Below are 17,175 nucleotides of genomic sequence, written 5' to 3'. Positions count from 1 at the left end.
CAGCAGTGGGCTGGATGTGGCAGGAACCTCCCCCACCCATGATGGTTCTCCCCCCACCCCACCTCCCTCCCCTCGGCTAACCCTAAGGCTGGCAGCTGGATGGGGAAGGAGGGGCCCCAAGAGAAGCACACTAGGAAGGGCACTGTTTGTGGCACCCACGCTCGGAGGGGCCTGCCTACGCTCCTCCACCCTGCCTCTGCCCCTTCCCCACTCTCCCTGCAACGGAAGGGGTCCCCCTCCATCGCCCCGCCCCAGTCGATCGCGGAGTGCCCCGTGTCCCCTTCGGAGGTCGGCTGCTGCCACAGGAGAGGCTCACATCGGCGCCCTCCAACTTCTGCCTGGCACCATGTTCCTCTTTCTGCCTGGCTTCATCCCCCATGCAGGAAGCCTCCCTTGCTCAGCTATACAAGGCAGAGGGCGGGGGGGGGGGGAGAAAGACCCTCCTCCACTTTTGCATCACAAGTCACAACACGTTCCAGCAAAATGAGGGGTTGGGGGGGGGAGGAGAGTAAAATCCAGAAGTTTTAAAACAAAAAAGCCCTTGAAGGGGAGAAGAGGATGGTTCTTCTTGATTGTCTCCTCCGCCGCCTTCAAGGAAGGGAAGAGAGGGGAGGGGGAAGCGGGTGGTAGCAGCTCTGGCGGCGGTGGGTGGGGGTCTGGTCCAGCGGTCCTTGCTGTGCAGCCCACCTGACACGGAGGGAGCAGGCCAGTCCGGCTCTTCTCATCTGCCAAGGGCTGAAGGGCAAAACGGCAGGGAGTCGGAGGGCCACCCCACACGCCTCTTCCAGCAGCTGCCAAACAGCCTTCGCACTGCAAGTCGGGCAATTCTCCTCCTCCTCCTCCTCCTCGCTTCCTGTTCCAGCCAGTCTCTCTGAGCTCAGTCTTCCCTTCCTCCCTTCGCTCGCTGCTGCTCGCTGGTGCAAGGAAGCGGGCAGAGTTCTCCTTCAGTCCAGCTCCAGCTCCTCCTCCTCCTCCACCACCACCCCCGCCACACACATGTACGTTACGACATTTAGGAAGAACATAATTCTTACAGACTCTCAAGATCCACGGGCGTGCTCACTTCAGCAGCCATCAAGGGAGTCCCTGGCCACCTCTAGGGGAAAGAGGGATTGTACAATGCAAGGGGTGACGGTGATGAAGACGAAAGGCGCCCTTCAATTCTTTGGAAGTCTCCTCCGGCACCAGGGCAGCCTTCCCACTTGCATCCAGACAAGGTGCCTGCTAAACGTGTAAAAATCCGAAGCGGGCAGAGAGCGCGAAAAGGGCTGGGTACAAGATGATGATGATGATGGTAATAATAATATAATAATAATAATAATAAGGAAGAAGAAGAAAAGAAGGAGGTAAAAACAAGGAGCGCAAGGAAGATTATCTTGGGCAGCATCTTGTGGCAGCTTCTCTGGCTGAAGTAGAGAATATATATCTATATACAGGCAAGGGAGGAGGCCGAGCGCTGGCCTGGGACTGGCCGCCCGGCTTCCTCCCCCTGCAGGGGACCCTCCGGGAGAGAGAGGGACAGCCTTCCAAGTCTCTCGCTTGCTAGGTGATCAAATCCCAATTGAAATCATCCGGGATCTCCTCGGGGGCTCCTGGAGGGGGCCGCGAAACCAAGTGGTGACCTGAGAAAATTGCAGAAGGTGGGGGGGGGGGAAAGGGGGGGAGAGCAGAAGGAGGAAGGGGTTTAGTAAGTGGAATTCTTCTGAGTGCTTCTGGTGGCAAAGCCCCCTCCCCTCTCGCTGGCATTGGAGGGAGGCCCTCAATTGAATCCACTTCTCTCATCTAAGGAATCAAAACGTTCTCGACCTCCGCGAGGTTTGCCAATTGGAGGCCGGAGGGATTAAGTGGGCAGGCCGACGTCCAGAGGGTCTCAGGAGGGAAAACCAGGAGGAGCGTCTATCAAGCAGCTCAAGCCGCAGCCGGCTGCCTCCCCCGCTGGGCGTCTCCTTACCTGGGCGGTTATACCCTGGCGAATCCTGGGTGGGGATCGGGTACATCGGAGAGGGTCCCGAATACAGGTGGGGAGGTGCCGGCTGACCATACGAGTTCACTGGGGAGAAGGGGGAGGGGCAGAGAGAGAGGGGGGGGGTCAGGTCTGAAAATCCACACGGACTCTATGGGACCCCCTTGGAGTGGGAGCAGTGGGGGGGGGCTGCTTGATGGGGGCTGCTGGCTTCCTCCTCCTCTTCTTCTTGTGGGGAAGATCCGGTTCATGTCACGTTTCGTACTGAAAGGGCTTAGGGTCCCCATACTCTTCCCCCCTCCAGGACTGGGAAAGAACGTTGGGGCCCTCACTTGGGCATCCGGGGGGCATGGGTGTCTCTCCCATGAGGACACTGCGCCTCCAGGCCTCCCCGCCATCCACCAAGTTGGTCCTGACCTCCCCTGCTATGACCAGGCCTGAACCCTGGGAGACACAGGTCAATTTTAAAGGGGGACGGGGGAGAGCCACGAGGGCAAGAGGCGGCCTGGGCCTAGACTCCCCCTCTCGCCCAACCCTCGGCTGCTGCAGAAGGGAAGCCCTGCCCCCAATCTGCTCCCCATAACCCCCCCGCTGATGTTCTCAGGTCACCCAGATTCCTTCAGGGGAGGGGCACGCTCCCCCGCAAAAGGCGGCCATCCTTGCCCCTCCCCCCCTCCCTCCCCGTCCCGCCCTCGGGATCTACCTTGGCTCATGGGCTGCTCCTGCTTGTTGCTGTTCAGGGCACAGGACTCGGAGATGCGGGGGGGCTGTGGGGGCCCCCCCAGGTGAGGGAGCTGCCCGGTCTGGGTGAGGAAGTGGTTCAGGGAGTCGCAGAGGTTGGCAATGTGGTGCTGGTCTAAGGACCAGTTCTTCCGTTCGGCCTGGCGGAGGCTCTCCATTAACTCTGAGGGGGTAGGGGAGGAAGGGGGGGAATCACTGCTCTGCCCGCACCAGGGAGACACCCCCACCCCCGTAGAGGGTGGGGTCCCTCCTTCCCCCCCCTCCCTCCCTCGGAGGAGAAGAAGACGAGGCCCCACCTGAGAACTGGGAGTGCTCAATGCTGGACCAGTTGAGGCGATTGACGACCTTGAAGCTCTCCTTCAGAGAGTCGATGTTGGAGCACCAGTCGGGGGGGAAAGCTGAGGGGGGGGGGAGACAAAACAGGCAGGGAAATGAGCGGCCCCCTTCCCCCCACCCCACCCCCTTGTCCCCGGGCGCAGGAGATGCACCCCGACGTTACGGGGGATCGAAACGCCACTCAACGAAGCCACCCTGTTCATTGATGCTAGAGAGCGCAAAGATGGCTTCCATCCGCTTGGGCGGCCACTTTGCTTTCCGCCCCACGGGACGAAGCCCCTCCCTGGGCTGGGACTCACCAAAGCTGGCGTTGTTGAGGGAGGCCTGCGACTGCTGCTGCGGGTGGGCGTGGGGATGATGGTGCTGGTGGTACCCTCCGTGCTGCATGGCAGAGGGGTGCAGAGACATCACGGGAGGGGGGCCGTAGCCATCCCCCACCGGCTGCTTGCTGCCCTGGGACTGGCAGCTCTCCGAGGTTGGAGTGTGGAGGGGCGGCGCAGCTCCGACGGAGGGAGGCCCCTGTGGCTGCTGGTACATGTAGTAGCTGTGGTTGGAGGGCTGCATCTCCCCCAGGAGGGAGGAGAAATCTGAAGGGCAGATGAGGGGGAAAAGCTCAGCAGGGGCATCGGGTGGGGGGGGCAGGCGGGGGGGGGGGAAATGGCCTTCCTGCCCTCTCCCAACCCCTTCGTGCCAGGCTTCGGCCCTTTTCCAGGGGGGGTGAGGGGGGGCTCTGGTGCTGGGAACTGAACCTGTCTCTGACGGGAATCCGGTCAGGGGTGTCTACAGGCGGGGGCCCAAAGAACCAAGGTGGGGGCCACAGAGGTGTGACCAAAACTCTGCCTGTTCTTTATGTGCAGCTGGCAACGCTTGGCTTTTCCAATGGCAACTCCTGCTTCCGATGCCCCCCCCCCAGCCCTGCAGCCCCCCCCCCCCAGCCAGCTCTGCTTCCTCCAGAGGAAGGCCGCTGGGCAAGCAGGAGAGGATCTGCCCCACAGCCCATGACCCCCGCTGCTCAATATGGCGCCCTGCCAGCTGTGCCCCTCGTGGGGCCAGGGAGCGGTTTCAGAAGGGGCTGCGAAGAGCAAAACCCCCTCCCAGCCCAGCCTGCCTGATGTCCCTCACTGGCCGTTCCCCACCAGACCAGAGGTGGCTTGCTCCCGGTTCGGCCCAGTTTGGCTGAACCAGTAGTGGAATTCAGGCCTGGTTGCAGAACCGGCAGTGACCCAGGCCTGCCACGGCCCCGAACCGCTTCCTTCCCCACCGCTGGGCCGTCACCATTTTGGTTTTTAGTAACTATGCGTGCGCGGGTCGGTGTAAATTGTTCTGCACATGCGCAAACAACAATTTACAGCAAACTGCGCACACCCGCATAGCAAACCAGTAGTAAAACCGGCAGCAAACACACACACCCCGAACCAGACATTTCCAGGCAGAGTCCTGGGCAGACCCTAACCCTAACCCTAACCCTAAGCAAGCAGGGAGCCAAAGGGGAGGGGCGCTGGGGGCAGACGGAGGGCTCCCCCAAAGGGCGTTAAGGGGCCGTTTCATGCCAGCCGCCCATCCTCCTCATCCCGAAGGACCACTCAAAGTAGCCCCCATCTGGATCAGAGGAGACGGTCCCGGGTGCAACTAAACCCCGCGCCCGACCGTCTGGCCCCATGACCCACCATGCTGGGAGGAGGAGGATTTCTCGAGCATCGATTTGTAGAGGTTCCGGAAGGACCAGCTCAGATCCTGGAAGTTGATTTCGGAGTAGGAGAACTTCAGGTCGTTGCTGGTGGTGTAGTGCGGAGGTGGCCCCTCGCTCCCTTCCCGGCCTTGTCCGCCCGCCACCGTGGCAGCCACCTCCACTGGCCCCGCGCTCTGTTGCAGAAGGCAAGCAGGGGGTGTGGGTGAAGCAGGAGCATCTGTCCTGGGCCAAGGCTCAGTGGGCCACCTGCACCCACCCGGCCAAGGGTCTTCGGGGCCGCCGTCACGCACCTGGCCGTAACTGCCCAGCGGGGGTGTGCTTTGCAAGGAGAGCTGCTGGTTGGACTCGGGGGAGAGCGAGGCCTCCGGGCCCAGAGAGACGGCCCCCCGGGGGCTTTTGCTGGCCTCCTGGTCCGGGGAATCCTGTGACAGCTGGAAGATCAAAGCAGGCGGAGAAGCCTCATCACAAGAAATACAGATGCACCTTCTGCGCAAACGCCAGGAGCAAAGAAGGCCGGCGCAATCTCCCAAGCCAGGGGCCTCCGAGAGAAGCCCCGGGCTCCATCCCTGGTGGCCAAGGCAGGTGCCCTTCCCGGGACTCTCTCTCACACAGCGGCTCACAGTGGGGGGGACCCTCAAAGGGCCGCGTGGGCTGCGAGAGTTTGAGAAAACTCTCATCAATTAAGCGACTGAAGGAGACGTCCATGAAATCCCTTCCGCTAAGGGGCTCCTCGACTAGTCTAAAAGCCCCTTTCCCTGGGGGAGAGGGACACGCACACCCCCTTCTCAGGGCTCTTCTGGAGGGCCAAACTCACATCGTCATCCTGCGGATGGCGCCTCTTCCGGGAAATATCGGGACAGGTGTCGATCGTCCAATAGGAGCCCTGGAAAGAGAAAGGCAGGCAATGCAGCTGCTCTTCCCCCCTCTTGCCGTGGCCTCTGCCCTCTTTCCTTTTCCCTGTCATCCTCCCCCGTAAACCCTCCCGGGAGGAACAGGTTGGACAGGAAAGGGAAGGGAGCCTCCCAGGCGAAGCTCCCGTCTCCTGCCTCTGCCTGCTGCCTCCAAAAACAGGGAGGCTCAGTGCCCGCAAACCTCCCCTCTGCCCCCATCCCACCCTTTGCCTTCTTCCTCCCCTCGGTCTCCTTTTGCCTCGCTGGGCCAAGGGAAGGCGCAAGGCTCGAAGGAATCCCCTCACCTTTCCAGGGTCGTCCCGGGGACGAGGCACTTTCCGGAAGCATTTGTTCAGCGAAAGGTTGTGCCGGATGGAGTTCTAGGGAGAGAACCGGAGGGATCACTGCAGTAGTCAAGCAGCTGCTTAGCCCGCCTTCCCACCTCCTTCCCAAACACGCCTTGCCCACATCCTGGGAGAAAGAGCAAAGGTCGGCACAGCAGCTTCCCCACCTCCTGCATCTCGGTGTCCGTGCCCAGCCACCCAAGCCCCCTTCCTCCCCACCCCCACCCCCCAGGTCCCCTGCCCTGACAGCCCCTGGGCCTCCCCACGAGGGCTCCTGGCCTGCCCGTTCCCACAGCTTCAGCCCAGGGAAGGCCTTCAGGGCTCCGGGCCCCTCGTTCTTTGCATCACCAAGCAGCTGAGAAATCATGGCTCAAGCTTTGCCAGGAAATGGAGGGCTGCAAGGGGCAGCAGCAGCAGCAGCAGGCTGACCTTCTCTGGCCTGAGACCAAGAGCCGGCCTGGCCTGACCTAATCAGGCCTGGATGGGAGGCCTGGATAAAATGGCTGCAGCCAACAGGACTCATGAAAGGATATTGGTCTCATTGGTCTGTCTGCCCCCATCTTGTTCTCTACTGCAACCACCTCGCATCGGCACAGACACACTTGGCAAACGAATGAAGGAATGTCGCCAGGGGTGAAATCCAATTATTTTTACTGCCGGTTCTGTGGGCGGGGCTTGGTGGGCGTGGCAGGGGAAGGATACTGCAAAATCCCCATTCCCTCCCCCCTCTGGGGCCAGCCGGAGGTGGCATTGGCCGGTTCTCCCAACTACTCAAAATTTCTGCTTCCGGTTCTCCAGAACCTGTCAGAACCTGCTGGATTCCACCCCTGAATGTTGTCCTTGGGAGAGATTCCTGCCCTGCTGGGTTCTCCGGGCCAGGCACGAGAGTCCAAGAAGGGGCACCAAGGAGACCCCAGCGCCCTCTAGGCAGCCCCGCCCTGAGGAGGAGGAGGAGGAGGAGGAGGAGGAGGGCTTTACCACCCCCCCACTCTCCTGCCTGCCTGCCTGCCTGCCCGCTCAGGACTTCCAGCTCTGACGCTCCGAGCCTCCCATCTCCAGTCGCCCATCAACCCCCGTCTGCAGTAAAAACAGTTTCCAATCCAAACTTGCTTAATCCTTAGAATAGGGCTGCTGTCTGCCAGGAAACCAGGTCCTGTTGCCCAAAACAGACAGGCTTCCCTGTGAAATAGCTTCCCTGGAGCAAAGCAAAATCTTGATCAAGAAATAGGAGCCCCCCCCCCCCCCCCCCGCTGCAGCCGAAGGAATTCTGGCACTTTCTCCAGAGGTCAGGCTAAGAAACTGGACTTTTGCAGGACTAAAACAGCATTTGTGGCTTTCCCCCACATAAACAAGGACCCTGGCCTGTGGGGGCGGGGTCTCTGCCTCTGCTGCTACAGCCCATCTGGGACTTTGGGCTGGGCCCTAGAGCAAGCCTGCCCCAAAGCCTAGCCTTCCCCAGGAGCGAAACCTTTGGCCCTCTGAGCAAAGGCCTCAACCTCCGGAGTCGGCCCGGAGCCCGTGAGGTCCCGTTCCCCCCCCCTCCCCCTAGTCCCCAATAAGGGACCCTCATATTTCTGATCGCCCCTTGGTTGTTTTAGCTGCTTTTAACACCGTGTGTTATTTCTCTTATTACACCTTCATATTTCCTTTCCCTTTATTGCCCTGCAGCCCAGAGCCCGTCCCACTGCAGCCCTACAAATGCTCCAATGAAATATACAGCCCAGGCACCCTCAGGAGGGACCTGGGAAGCATGTGCAGAGAAGTTTTCTGGAGTTCTGTTCCAAAGTAAGACTACTCGTATAAAAAATGCTTCCATCGCATGCGCACCTCCCCTCAACCGCCACCGCAATTTAAGCCACAAGCTCCTTGGGGGGGGGGGGGGCAGAGATCTATGGCTTTGGCTCGACTGAGCCCTCCCTGCACTGGGAGCAGGTCACGGCAATGAGGACTAGCTTCTTAAAAGCCGGTTTTCTCACGAGCCCAGAGAGCTCCACGCTCGGGGTCCTCACCTTCCAGCCTATGCCCGCGTTCTTGTAATAGGGGAAGTTGTCACAAATCCAGCGGTAGATTTCACTGAGGGTCATCTTCTTGGCGGGCGAGGAGTTGATGGCGTAGGTGATGAGGGTGGCATAGCTGTAGCGAGGCTTCCCGTCCTGGTGCACTGTGGCCTCGTCCTTGCTCAACGTGGCATTGGGGTCGGTGGGGGAGCCGGGCGGACACTTCCGGCCAGCTCCCGGGGCGCCCGACTGAGAAGCCCCCCCCAATTTCTCAATGGTGGCTCGAAGAGTGAGCTGGGGGAGCCAGTCGATGGAGGTGAGGCTGCTCTCCAGGTCGGAAGCCATGGCGCTGGAGGACAAGATCTGTGGTGGAGGCAGAAGCAAAGGCAGGGAAGGTCAGCTGGGCCGCTCCCCAACCCCTCTGCAGGGCCAGGCGGAAGCCTTCTTCATCCCCACAGCCACCCCTTTCACAGGCCTATACCTCACACGTGCCCGGGTAGCCTAGAAGTATCAACTAGGGAAGCCAAACACTGCGATCTGCTCCCTTCTGCTTGAAACGGAGGTCACACATTTTTCCTGGAACAGGTGACAAATCATCTGCACAGATGATCTCACACACACACACACACACACACACACCAAGGGAGAGGCGCTAGCTCAACCACAGGTAGTTCTTGGCTTCCGACTGCAAGTAGGGACTGGAACCTCCATGGCTGAGGGATGTGGTGAAGTGATGCCTGATCTCAGAAGGACGATGCCAATTAGAAAGGGAAACTTTGTGGAAGTAGTGGGCAGTCCGTAAATAAGGGTATCATTAGATGAAAGCTAACACACAGATCCGTAGGGAGCCAGGATGGCACAGTGGTTGAAGTGCGGCATTGCAGGCAAACTCTGCCCTGAGCCAGGAGTTTGATCCTGACCAGCTGAAGGTTTCCGTCTTTCCCAGGTGGGTCAAATGAGGAGCCAGACTGCTGGGGTCAAGAGGCGGACTCTGTCAACCGCTCAGAGAAGGCTGCAAAGCGCTTGGGGGGCGGGATAGGAGTCTAAGGTCTGTGGCTATTCAGGGGCTGTGAGCACATTTGAACCATTAAGAGCACGAACTCATTCATTCATGGGAATTTCTGCATTCCCCACAATCATTTTGTAGACTTCTCACAGAGAACGACCCAAACTTAAAAAACATAATAATAAATCGGAGTAAACGGAGGGCCATGGGAATCCAGGGTGGACCTAGCGTGGATGAGCAGACGCTTTCCACAATGCCTCACTCCTCCTGTGGGATGAGGCGGCCATCGGGGCCTCTCAGGCAGCCTGTTTGCAGACGCCCAGCGGACCAAGGTCAAAAGTAAGGAGGCGCTGTGGGGCAGGCAGGCTGCATCTGTCAGGGGCAGCCCCCTCTAATTCCCCTGGGATTGCCCCACAGCTCCTTCCCCTGGGATTGCAGGGTAGCTGCCCACACCCAAGAGTCAAGGAGGCCTTGGCCGCACACCCACCCCTGCCCCTCAGCATCAGGCTGCACCACTGGCACCTCCAGCGTGCTTTTTCCAGGGGTGAGAGAGCAACCATGCGGTCCCAGGGATGGAAGCAGCTTCCCTTACACGGGGTGGGGGGAGGGGGTGGGCTGGCAGCCCCCCCCCCCCCCCCCCCAGCCACCTGGGAAACGCTTTTGCAGCTTTGGGTCCAAACTGTCACAATCTGACCATACTCTCAAAACCTGGAAGAGGGTGGCCAAATCTCCTGTGATTCAAAGAGATGAGAAGAAAAGGTCTAGAACGGAATCCCTGAACAGAGATCTCCTCTCCAGATCTACCTGCTGTTGGGCCCAATCACACTCGCCCTGCAGCGGGTGAATCTGGAGGATCTCGCCTCCAGTCAAGTAACTCCTCTGGCCTGGTTTGTGTGTTAATGACTTAGTTCTTATTGGCTGATTAAGGGAATCCTTAAAGTCAGAAGAACCTCAGGAGAAAAAACCTGCCCCACCTCCACCCCACGGCCTACCCTGAGATTACAATTATTTGCTGATCTGTTTCATATCCTTGATGCGAAGAAGCTTAATGAACGACTAACCACGGACTCAAGAGAAGTCTAGAAATTGGAGTTTTACACCAAGGAACCAGCAGGAAACATTCTCTGAGGCTCAGTAGGCATCTCCCAAACGTTCGTTTTATGTTCTTTTAGAGATTACATTAAGGGAAATACGTCATGGTAATACTTTTGTTCTTTTAACCACAGGCTATTACCATCCTTGGTTTCTCAGCCTTTTAGATAAGATCCTCTCAATTGTTTTCCTTTTCCCACTTGATCAGAAGTTTGAGGGACGAAAACAAGGGAGGAAAAGGACAAGAATCCAGCTGCATAAACTGCTAATCAGTACTGGATTAATTTATCTAGAACAATAGCCACTCTTCAGTTTCACGATCAACAATTCCAAATGCACTTCGCTCATCAACAGGTAGAAGAGTGGGAAAAACAGAGCTCTCAGGGCACCTCCTTTGATCTACTAGGAAGGCAAAAGTGGGCTAGTATAAATGGGGATTAGGTAGTCTGGAATTATGCTTCCTTTTCTGTCGGGAAACGTGAGGAACTGTGAGGAAATATTATAGATTTTTCATCACGGCCTTCATTCAAAGGCAGTCGAAAGGCACGAAAACAATGAACCCAAATTAAGTCAATTATGTTTTGGTCTCACTGACTTATGCAAGTCACTGCTAATTTTATTTCTTTCAATGGCACTTGAAAAGGATTGATCTTAGAATATTCTTCAAACCAACCCGGGGGACGGGGGAAGCCCGACACTTGGGTGGTTTGAACAAATGAAGGAAAGCACAGTTCTCTCACTTAAGATAGGAAGAACTTGCTGCATGGTAAAAGAAGGCAGGCAGGCAGACCAAGGTCTCTCAACTTTAGCCACTTCAAGATGCGTGGACTTAAAAAATGCCTAGAATTCCTCACCAAGCTGGCTGGAGAATTCTGGGAGTTGAAGTCCACACACCTTAAAAGTGGTCGAGGTTGAGAAGCCCTGAGGCAGACGGTGCAGCGGTCAGACTAGGGAAAGAACCTGGCCGCTGTGGTGGGCCTCACATTAAACCTCAGCCAGCAGCGTCCTGCAGCAGCTACCGAAAGCTAGCAAAGGCAATTCCTGGGCTGCACCAGTAAGAGACCGGACCCTTCCATTCTACGTCACATCGACCAGGCCTCTCCAGTTCTGGTCATCCCAAGGAGGAGGCTAAAGAGCTGGAGAGAGCGAGGGAAGCGTCGCAAGGACCGTGAGGCTGAATTCCTCTTGGAATGGATAGAAGAGCAATGGTGCTTAGCTTAAAGAAGAGAAACCTGGGAGGAGACACGAGAGGAGCCTCCCAGGACTTGAAGGGATGCCACAGGGCAGAGGGTGGGGCAAGCGCCAAAGAACGGAAGTCTTACAGAAGGAGAACCAAACCTAAAATAAGGAGGAAATTCCTGAGCTTCCAGGCATTGGGTCAGCCTGTCGCCTGGAAATGCTGGGCTTCCATCACTGGAGGTTTTCAGACAAAATGATGGACAACTCATTGGTCTCACTTGGTCTGCAGATTCCTTCCCTGGGCAGGGGTCGGGCTTGGAAGACCTCCAAGGTGAATTCCAAACTTTGAGTCCCATTAGTCTTTTTCTGGACTTTCTGGAGCTTCCTTCCAGCTATCGGATGAGCCTAGGAACAGCCTGGTTGCTGGTCAGATGCTTTGGGGCCTCCTGGACGAGGCCTTCCTGGGCTAGAGGCGATCCCACCACCCCATTTGGAGTTTGCTGCAGGAGAGAGCGGCCTTACTATTATTATGAAACATGTTGCCCCGTCTATTCTTAGTGACTGAACTATTTCAGTATTAACTTTCCAGGTCTGAAGCAGCAGGAGATGACCAGGCTAACCCCTTCAAGATCAGTTCTTCCGTTCTCAGCTATTCAGTAGTTCCTTGTGAACTGGATGCTTGCTAAGTCTACAAGACCAGGAGTGAACATGCAAGGAGAACCAGACTCCCAGTGCTTGCAAAAAGGGTGGATACACTCTTGGAAGGAAAGGGACAGTCCATCCAAAAGTTAAGAGAAAGTTCAGAAAGACAGTTCCAGCTCCAGGGAAGGACACCAAGAATCTTTGGATAGAAATGAACTAAATGAAACTAAATAAAAATAAACATGAATAGCAGGAAAGCAGGCACAAGAGATTCACATAAAGCATTTGATTCGTGCTATACGCAGGGAACAAGCCACTAAATTCAGGGGTGGGGGGAGGAAAGTGTCCTGGCATCTCATTTGAGATACTAGAAGAAAACTAGGAGACTTCCTTCCTTGGAGAATCTGGAGGGTTGGAACAATTCAATCTGGGGAAACCCACAAAGACACAATTGTCTGGGCCTACTGCAAATGTTGAATCTGTGTTGAATGCTCTGGTCAAATTTAAATTTAAAAATTACTTCAGTGACCAAGATAGTAACATAAAGAGCCTAACATATTCTACATTGCAAGACAACGAAGAGAATAACTCCTCCTCTCTTCTGTGGGGTGTGCAGTTTTCTCCTTAAAACAAAACAAAATAAAAATCTAAGACCATGCAAGAGAGCGGCAGCTTGCTGTTAGCTGCATTTCTCAGAAGCTCTTCCCCATTGTCAGGTGGCTGATGGGAAGCATCTGAAGTCACCCTATCACCGTCCTGGTTTTTAAAAATTTACAGGAGGGATGGTGTTTCCTCATTTTTTATATATATACAAACTAATATAAATGGTCTTACACTAGGGCAGTTTGTTTTAACTATTCTTCTGCTTTTTTATGTTTATAAACTTTGCCCGGATACCTTCGATTTTAGAGTGGATAATAACGAGAACAACATTCAAGCCTGAATATAACACAAACTGATTCATAATATCTGATTTCAACACAGGACAGCTGCAAGATTCAAGATAGCTAAACTGCAACAATGAAGTTCAAAACTTGTTCATGTTTTGATTACTGAGTTTGAAATCTAGCCTGGCATGGATTCCTGCTCAAAAACCGTGTTATAAAAGAGCACCGAGCTTTGTGGATGCTTTCTGCAATCATGTCTGCAGGTTTTATGACATTTGCAAGAAAACCTCCCCCACTGGGCTGCGATCTGGCGATTATAGACGACAGGAAGGCCCCTTTAAAGGGCTGGGAATCCACCAGCAGCTGCCAATATTCTATCTGATTAATCGGTACAGATATCACAGCTATTACAAGTGACCCCCTCAGCCCCAATGTGGCTCTTCCTCCTCCTGGAGGCCCATCACGCCCCCCCCTCCCTAGAAAGCTTCCCAGCCAGGCCTGTCTAGGGGTGCTGGAGGTGGACTTCCCCCAGTCCAGCTCTTTCTCCTGCTCTACAGGGAGACCCAGCAGCCTTCCTCCCACAACCACAGGTCCTCCCAAATGGTGCCCTTGGCTCCGCATTTCCAAAGCTACTGCTCCTCATTGCATTTATTTGAAAGCTAATTTAGGACCTATAGCATTTAAAGTCCTCTCTATGCAAACTTCGTGTTAAATCGAAAACAATTACCATATTTTTGGGTATCTGAATATAAACCATGCAAATGCCAAGCCAAAAGGGCAGCCTTCACCCCAGACCAGAAGCAGCAGCTGTTAAGTTCTGGAATGAGAACCTCCTCCTCCTCCTCCTCCTGCCAGGAAGTGGTGGAATTCTTGGCACGTGGGAGCAAGCAATGAGGGACGGGGGGGATGGCACTTTGCACATGCCCCTAGCCCCGTCATTCACCACAAAATGAGAATTTGCTATCCGCCCTTCTTGTCAGAAGGCATGTGAATTTAAAGTACTTTCCCATTTAATGAAACAAGTGAAAAATCCAGCAGAATGGATCCAGCAGAAGATTACTTTGTAAAACACCAAAACAATTACCATTTGTCTTAAAACTGCCCTTGCGGGCTCTATGGAAGTGAGCTGGACTCTGTTGTAGATAGAAAGATAAATACTTCCTTGAACTGAAATGAAATCTGAAAAAAGATATTTCAGTGGTCATTTTTTAAAAATCCAATGTAATCTTCTTAAAGCAACTTCTTCTATTGCCATAATTTAATCATAAGCCTCTTGGCTAGAGTCTTAAGTAAATTGTGTGCATAGAACTTGCTTGTATGGTTAAAATGGAAAACTGTGAGCAATTAAGCACTAAGAGCAGATCAGTCTAGAGACTAAACATCAAATTACTAGACAAAAGCAATGGTGAAGAAGCGCATTCACACATTGCATTAAGCCACTGGTTTGCTTTTGGCTTCAGGTGGTAGGAGAACATAGTCTGTGAATAACATATGGACCTAGCCTGGATACATAGCATGTTGTAGCACGTTGTGTTACCTATTACAACCACCATTTAAACCGAGGTGTGAATGGGGGCTGGTGGGAGACCTCCATGGCCCCAATGCACAAAGTGGTCTATTTAATTTTGTTTTGGCTTAATGTTGGACTTGCCAACTTTTGGGGCCGGTGCGCTTCGTGGGGTTCCCTCAGAGCACAAGGCAGGACAGGAAAAAGTGGTGGTTGGTGGGGAAGACTTTGCAAGGCAATGAAAGCTGCTGCTTCCATACATTCCTATTTCATCTTTTGCCAACAGGCCATTACAAAAAGAAAAGCAATTCTTAAGCATGATAGAAAACATAACTATTAATATGTTTGATCCTTCCTCAATTAATACAGTGTTTCTCTTCTACCACTTAAGATTCTTTTCAACTCATAACGCCAGAATTTTATGAATGCTGTATGAATTGTGTGCGTGTCACAGTTTTGCACAGCACAGATAAAAGGAATCAAACAGTTCAGCTCAGAAGCCACTTCTGGCGTTACTAGTCGAGTCAAGCAACTAAATTCACTTACATCTGGACTGGGAAGAAGGTGGTTACCTGGATATATTCAGCCAAGAGCAAAATATTCTCCACAACTTGCAATCAACTTTCTGGGATCAATCAGCCCTTCCCTGCTTTATTTCCATTGAGAAAGGCAAAATTCACTGCTGACAGTGGTTCAGAGGAGGGCAAGTCATTCCAAGAGCTGTTTTTTTTTTCCATAAGTTTGCAGGGACAGATATTTTCTAGCTCTTTCCAGAGAAACGTCTACCAAAGGCGTAGGCAGAAGGGAGACTGAGATGAGCTGATAAATCTTTGGGGATCACCGAAGCCGATGGGTTCATTATGTAACAGCAGCAGCAAGAGTTTCCACCATAGGTGGCTGCTATGGGACAAAGTTGGGAAACCAGGAAGGGCAGCCCCAGAAGCCAGCAGGGCTCCCTAAAGAAACTCACTCAGCCTGCTGTTAAGTGGGCCAAAGTCAAACCATAATAATAATAATAATAATAATAATAATAATAATAATAATAATAATAATAATAATAATAATAATAATAATAATAATACAACAAGAACAAGTTATCTGGTAGCACCCTCTGCCTGCCTTTTCAGACAACGGGCATAGCTCAACCACAATTCTGGACATAAAAGTCCACTTGCAGGGGAAATATTGCTCAATATTCACAATATATATATACATCTATATCTACCTATACATCTGTATCTCCATCTTGCCTTTTCCCTAGGGGGGGGGGGAAACCCCACTTTTCTGTTCTCCTATGGAAGCCAGGTAAGGAAAGGGACCTTCTTGCGGCCCCTCTTGCTTCCCTGAGACCAGAAACTGACCTGGAGGGGGCTCGCATCCAGGGCCCCATCTACCCACCCAGGGCGAAGGTCCCCCCAGGGAAGACCCTTCCTCCCTCTGCAACCAGAGGAGGGGAAGCCGGGGGGGGGGTCCCAATCTCTGCAGCCCCTCTGCCCCGGGGAAGGGGGGGGCTTCGGGCTCGGAGGAATGGGGGAGGGGCTTGCTACGACCCCACTCGTTCCCCAGCAGACCTAACCGCCCCCCCACCCCCCTTCCGTTCCCCCCACCTCCCCTCGGCCCTCCGCCATCCGGCCGCCTCGGGCTCCCGCGAGGCCCAAACCCGCCGCCTCCGCCGCCTCCGCCTCCTCCTCCTCCTGCTCCTGCTGGGCAAGGCCGGGCGGGGCCCTCAAGGGCATCGGGGCCGGGCCGGGGCGCCAACGGCTCCGGCGGGAAAGGCCGCGGCGGCGCCCAGCAACCCTCCCTGCCCGCCCGCCCCGCTCGCTCGTTCGCTCACCCACCGGCCGCTCAGGGGGACGCCTCCGCCGCCTCCGCCGCCCCGCGCCCCGGCCTCACGCTCCGCCCGGCCCTCTGCGCCCGCCGCTCCCGCATCTCCGGCGCTCGAGCGGAGCGGCCGCGGGGCCTCGCCTGGACGGAGCAGGAAGGGCGCGGCGGAGGCCTCTGGCTTAGGGCTCACTCGTTCTCTCCCGCTCTCCCGCTCTCCCACTCGCTCTCCGCCGCAGGGAAGGCAGGCCGGCCCCGGAGCCCCGCAGCAGGCCCTCCGCCACCGCCGCGGCCTCCTTCTCCTACGCCGCCTCCTACGCCGCCGCCTCCGCCGCTCGGGCTCGGTGCGCGCTGGGCCGCGGCTCCACTGCAGGCCCCGGCTCCTCCCCGGCCGCTGCTCCGCCTCCCCCGGGCCGCGTCACCCGCCGCCCTCCCCGCCTTAAGGAGGCTCCCTCGGCGGCGGCGGCGGCATTTCGGCGGGGAGGCGCGGTCCGCTGCCGGGTCCCTCGGAGCTTCCCCCTCCCGCCGGGGGCAGCGGGGTCCTGGGCACTCCTGGCCCCCCGCGGCGACTGCGGGAGCGGCCCTCGCGCGCCTGCCCCGCCCCTCCCATCTGTGTGTGTGTGGGGGGGTCCCTCGTGGGGGAGGGTCCCTCGTGGGGGGGGGGTCCCGGGGCTTCCCGCGGAGGGAGGAGGCCCAGCGTGGCCCCCTCGGGGAAGGCCGCCCGTGGAGGGGAGAGTCCTGCCGCTCCTCCCGGGGCCCGCGCTGCGCTGCCCTCCTCACCGCCCGGCGCTCACCTGCTCAGCCGCCGGAGGGTCCGGCCCTCGCTCGCCCGGGGGGACGCGCGCCCAGCAGCAGCAACAGCGGCGGACGGGAGGCATCGGCCCCGGGCGGGCGGGGTGGAGGAGGGGTCGGTCTGCCGGTTCCCTCGCCGCCCGCGGACCCTCCTCAGCCCCTGGCAAGCGCCCGAAGGGCCGGCATGCCGGCTGGGGAGGCTACGGCCGCCTCTTTGGCCTTCCGGGCGGCCGGAGAGCGTCCCCGGAGCCTCGCCGTCGCGGAGGGGGCCTGTCCTCCCGCAGCGGG

General features: G+C 56.3%; 1 protein-coding gene across 6 annotated transcripts; it reads right to left on the bottom strand.

Annotated features, from left to right (window-relative positions):
• Positions 1 to 817: 817 nt before the first annotated feature.
• FOXJ2 (forkhead box J2) lies at positions 818 to 17,175 on the bottom strand. 6 transcript variants are annotated; one of them, XM_081960278.1, is made up of 12 exons: positions 16,113 to 16,508; positions 13,852 to 13,946; positions 7,974 to 8,324; positions 5,926 to 6,000; positions 5,545 to 5,613; positions 5,021 to 5,161; positions 4,708 to 4,903; positions 3,340 to 3,627; positions 3,001 to 3,102; positions 2,667 to 2,867; positions 1,952 to 2,050; positions 818 to 1,622 (listed from the first exon to the last, which is right to left on the bottom strand). In XM_081960278.1, exons 2-12 carry the CDS (start codon positions 13,852 to 13,854, stop codon positions 1,543 to 1,545), a joined length of 1,605 nt encoding a protein of 534 aa, XP_081816404.1. In that variant the 5' UTR covers positions 13,855 to 13,946; positions 16,113 to 16,508; the 3' UTR covers positions 818 to 1,542. The 6 variants fall into 6 exon arrangements, with proteins under 6 accessions (XP_081816404.1, XP_081816405.1, XP_081816403.1 ...); XM_081960279.1 differs by lacking the exon at positions 16,113 to 16,508 and adding an exon at positions 14,847 to 14,865; XM_081960277.1 differs by lacking the exons at positions 13,852 to 13,946; positions 16,113 to 16,508 and adding an exon at positions 16,890 to 17,175.

This window comes from Natrix helvetica (genome assembly GCF_964273705.1).
Source record: "Natrix helvetica genome assembly, chromosome: 7".
Taxonomy (NCBI): Eukaryota; Metazoa; Chordata; class Lepidosauria; order Squamata; family Natricidae; genus Natrix; species Natrix helvetica.
This window is presented reverse-complemented; position numbering and strand designations above follow the sequence as displayed.

Excerpts from the sequence above, each read along its gene's own strand:
- FOXJ2 (XM_081960277.1), bottom strand. The coding sequence starts at position 16,973 with ATGCCTCCCGTCCGCCGCTGTTGCTGCTGCTGGGCGCGCGTCCCCCCG. Across the intron at positions 3,628-4,707 it reads ATCCTCCTCCTCCCAGCATG|ATTTCTCCTCCCTCCTGGGG; the intron begins GTGGGTCATGGG and ends TCTGCCCTTCAG. Across the intron at positions 2,051-2,666 it reads GGAGCAGCCCATGAGCCAAG|TGAACTCGTATGGTCAGCCG; the intron begins GTAGATCCCGAG and ends CCTTCTCCCCAG.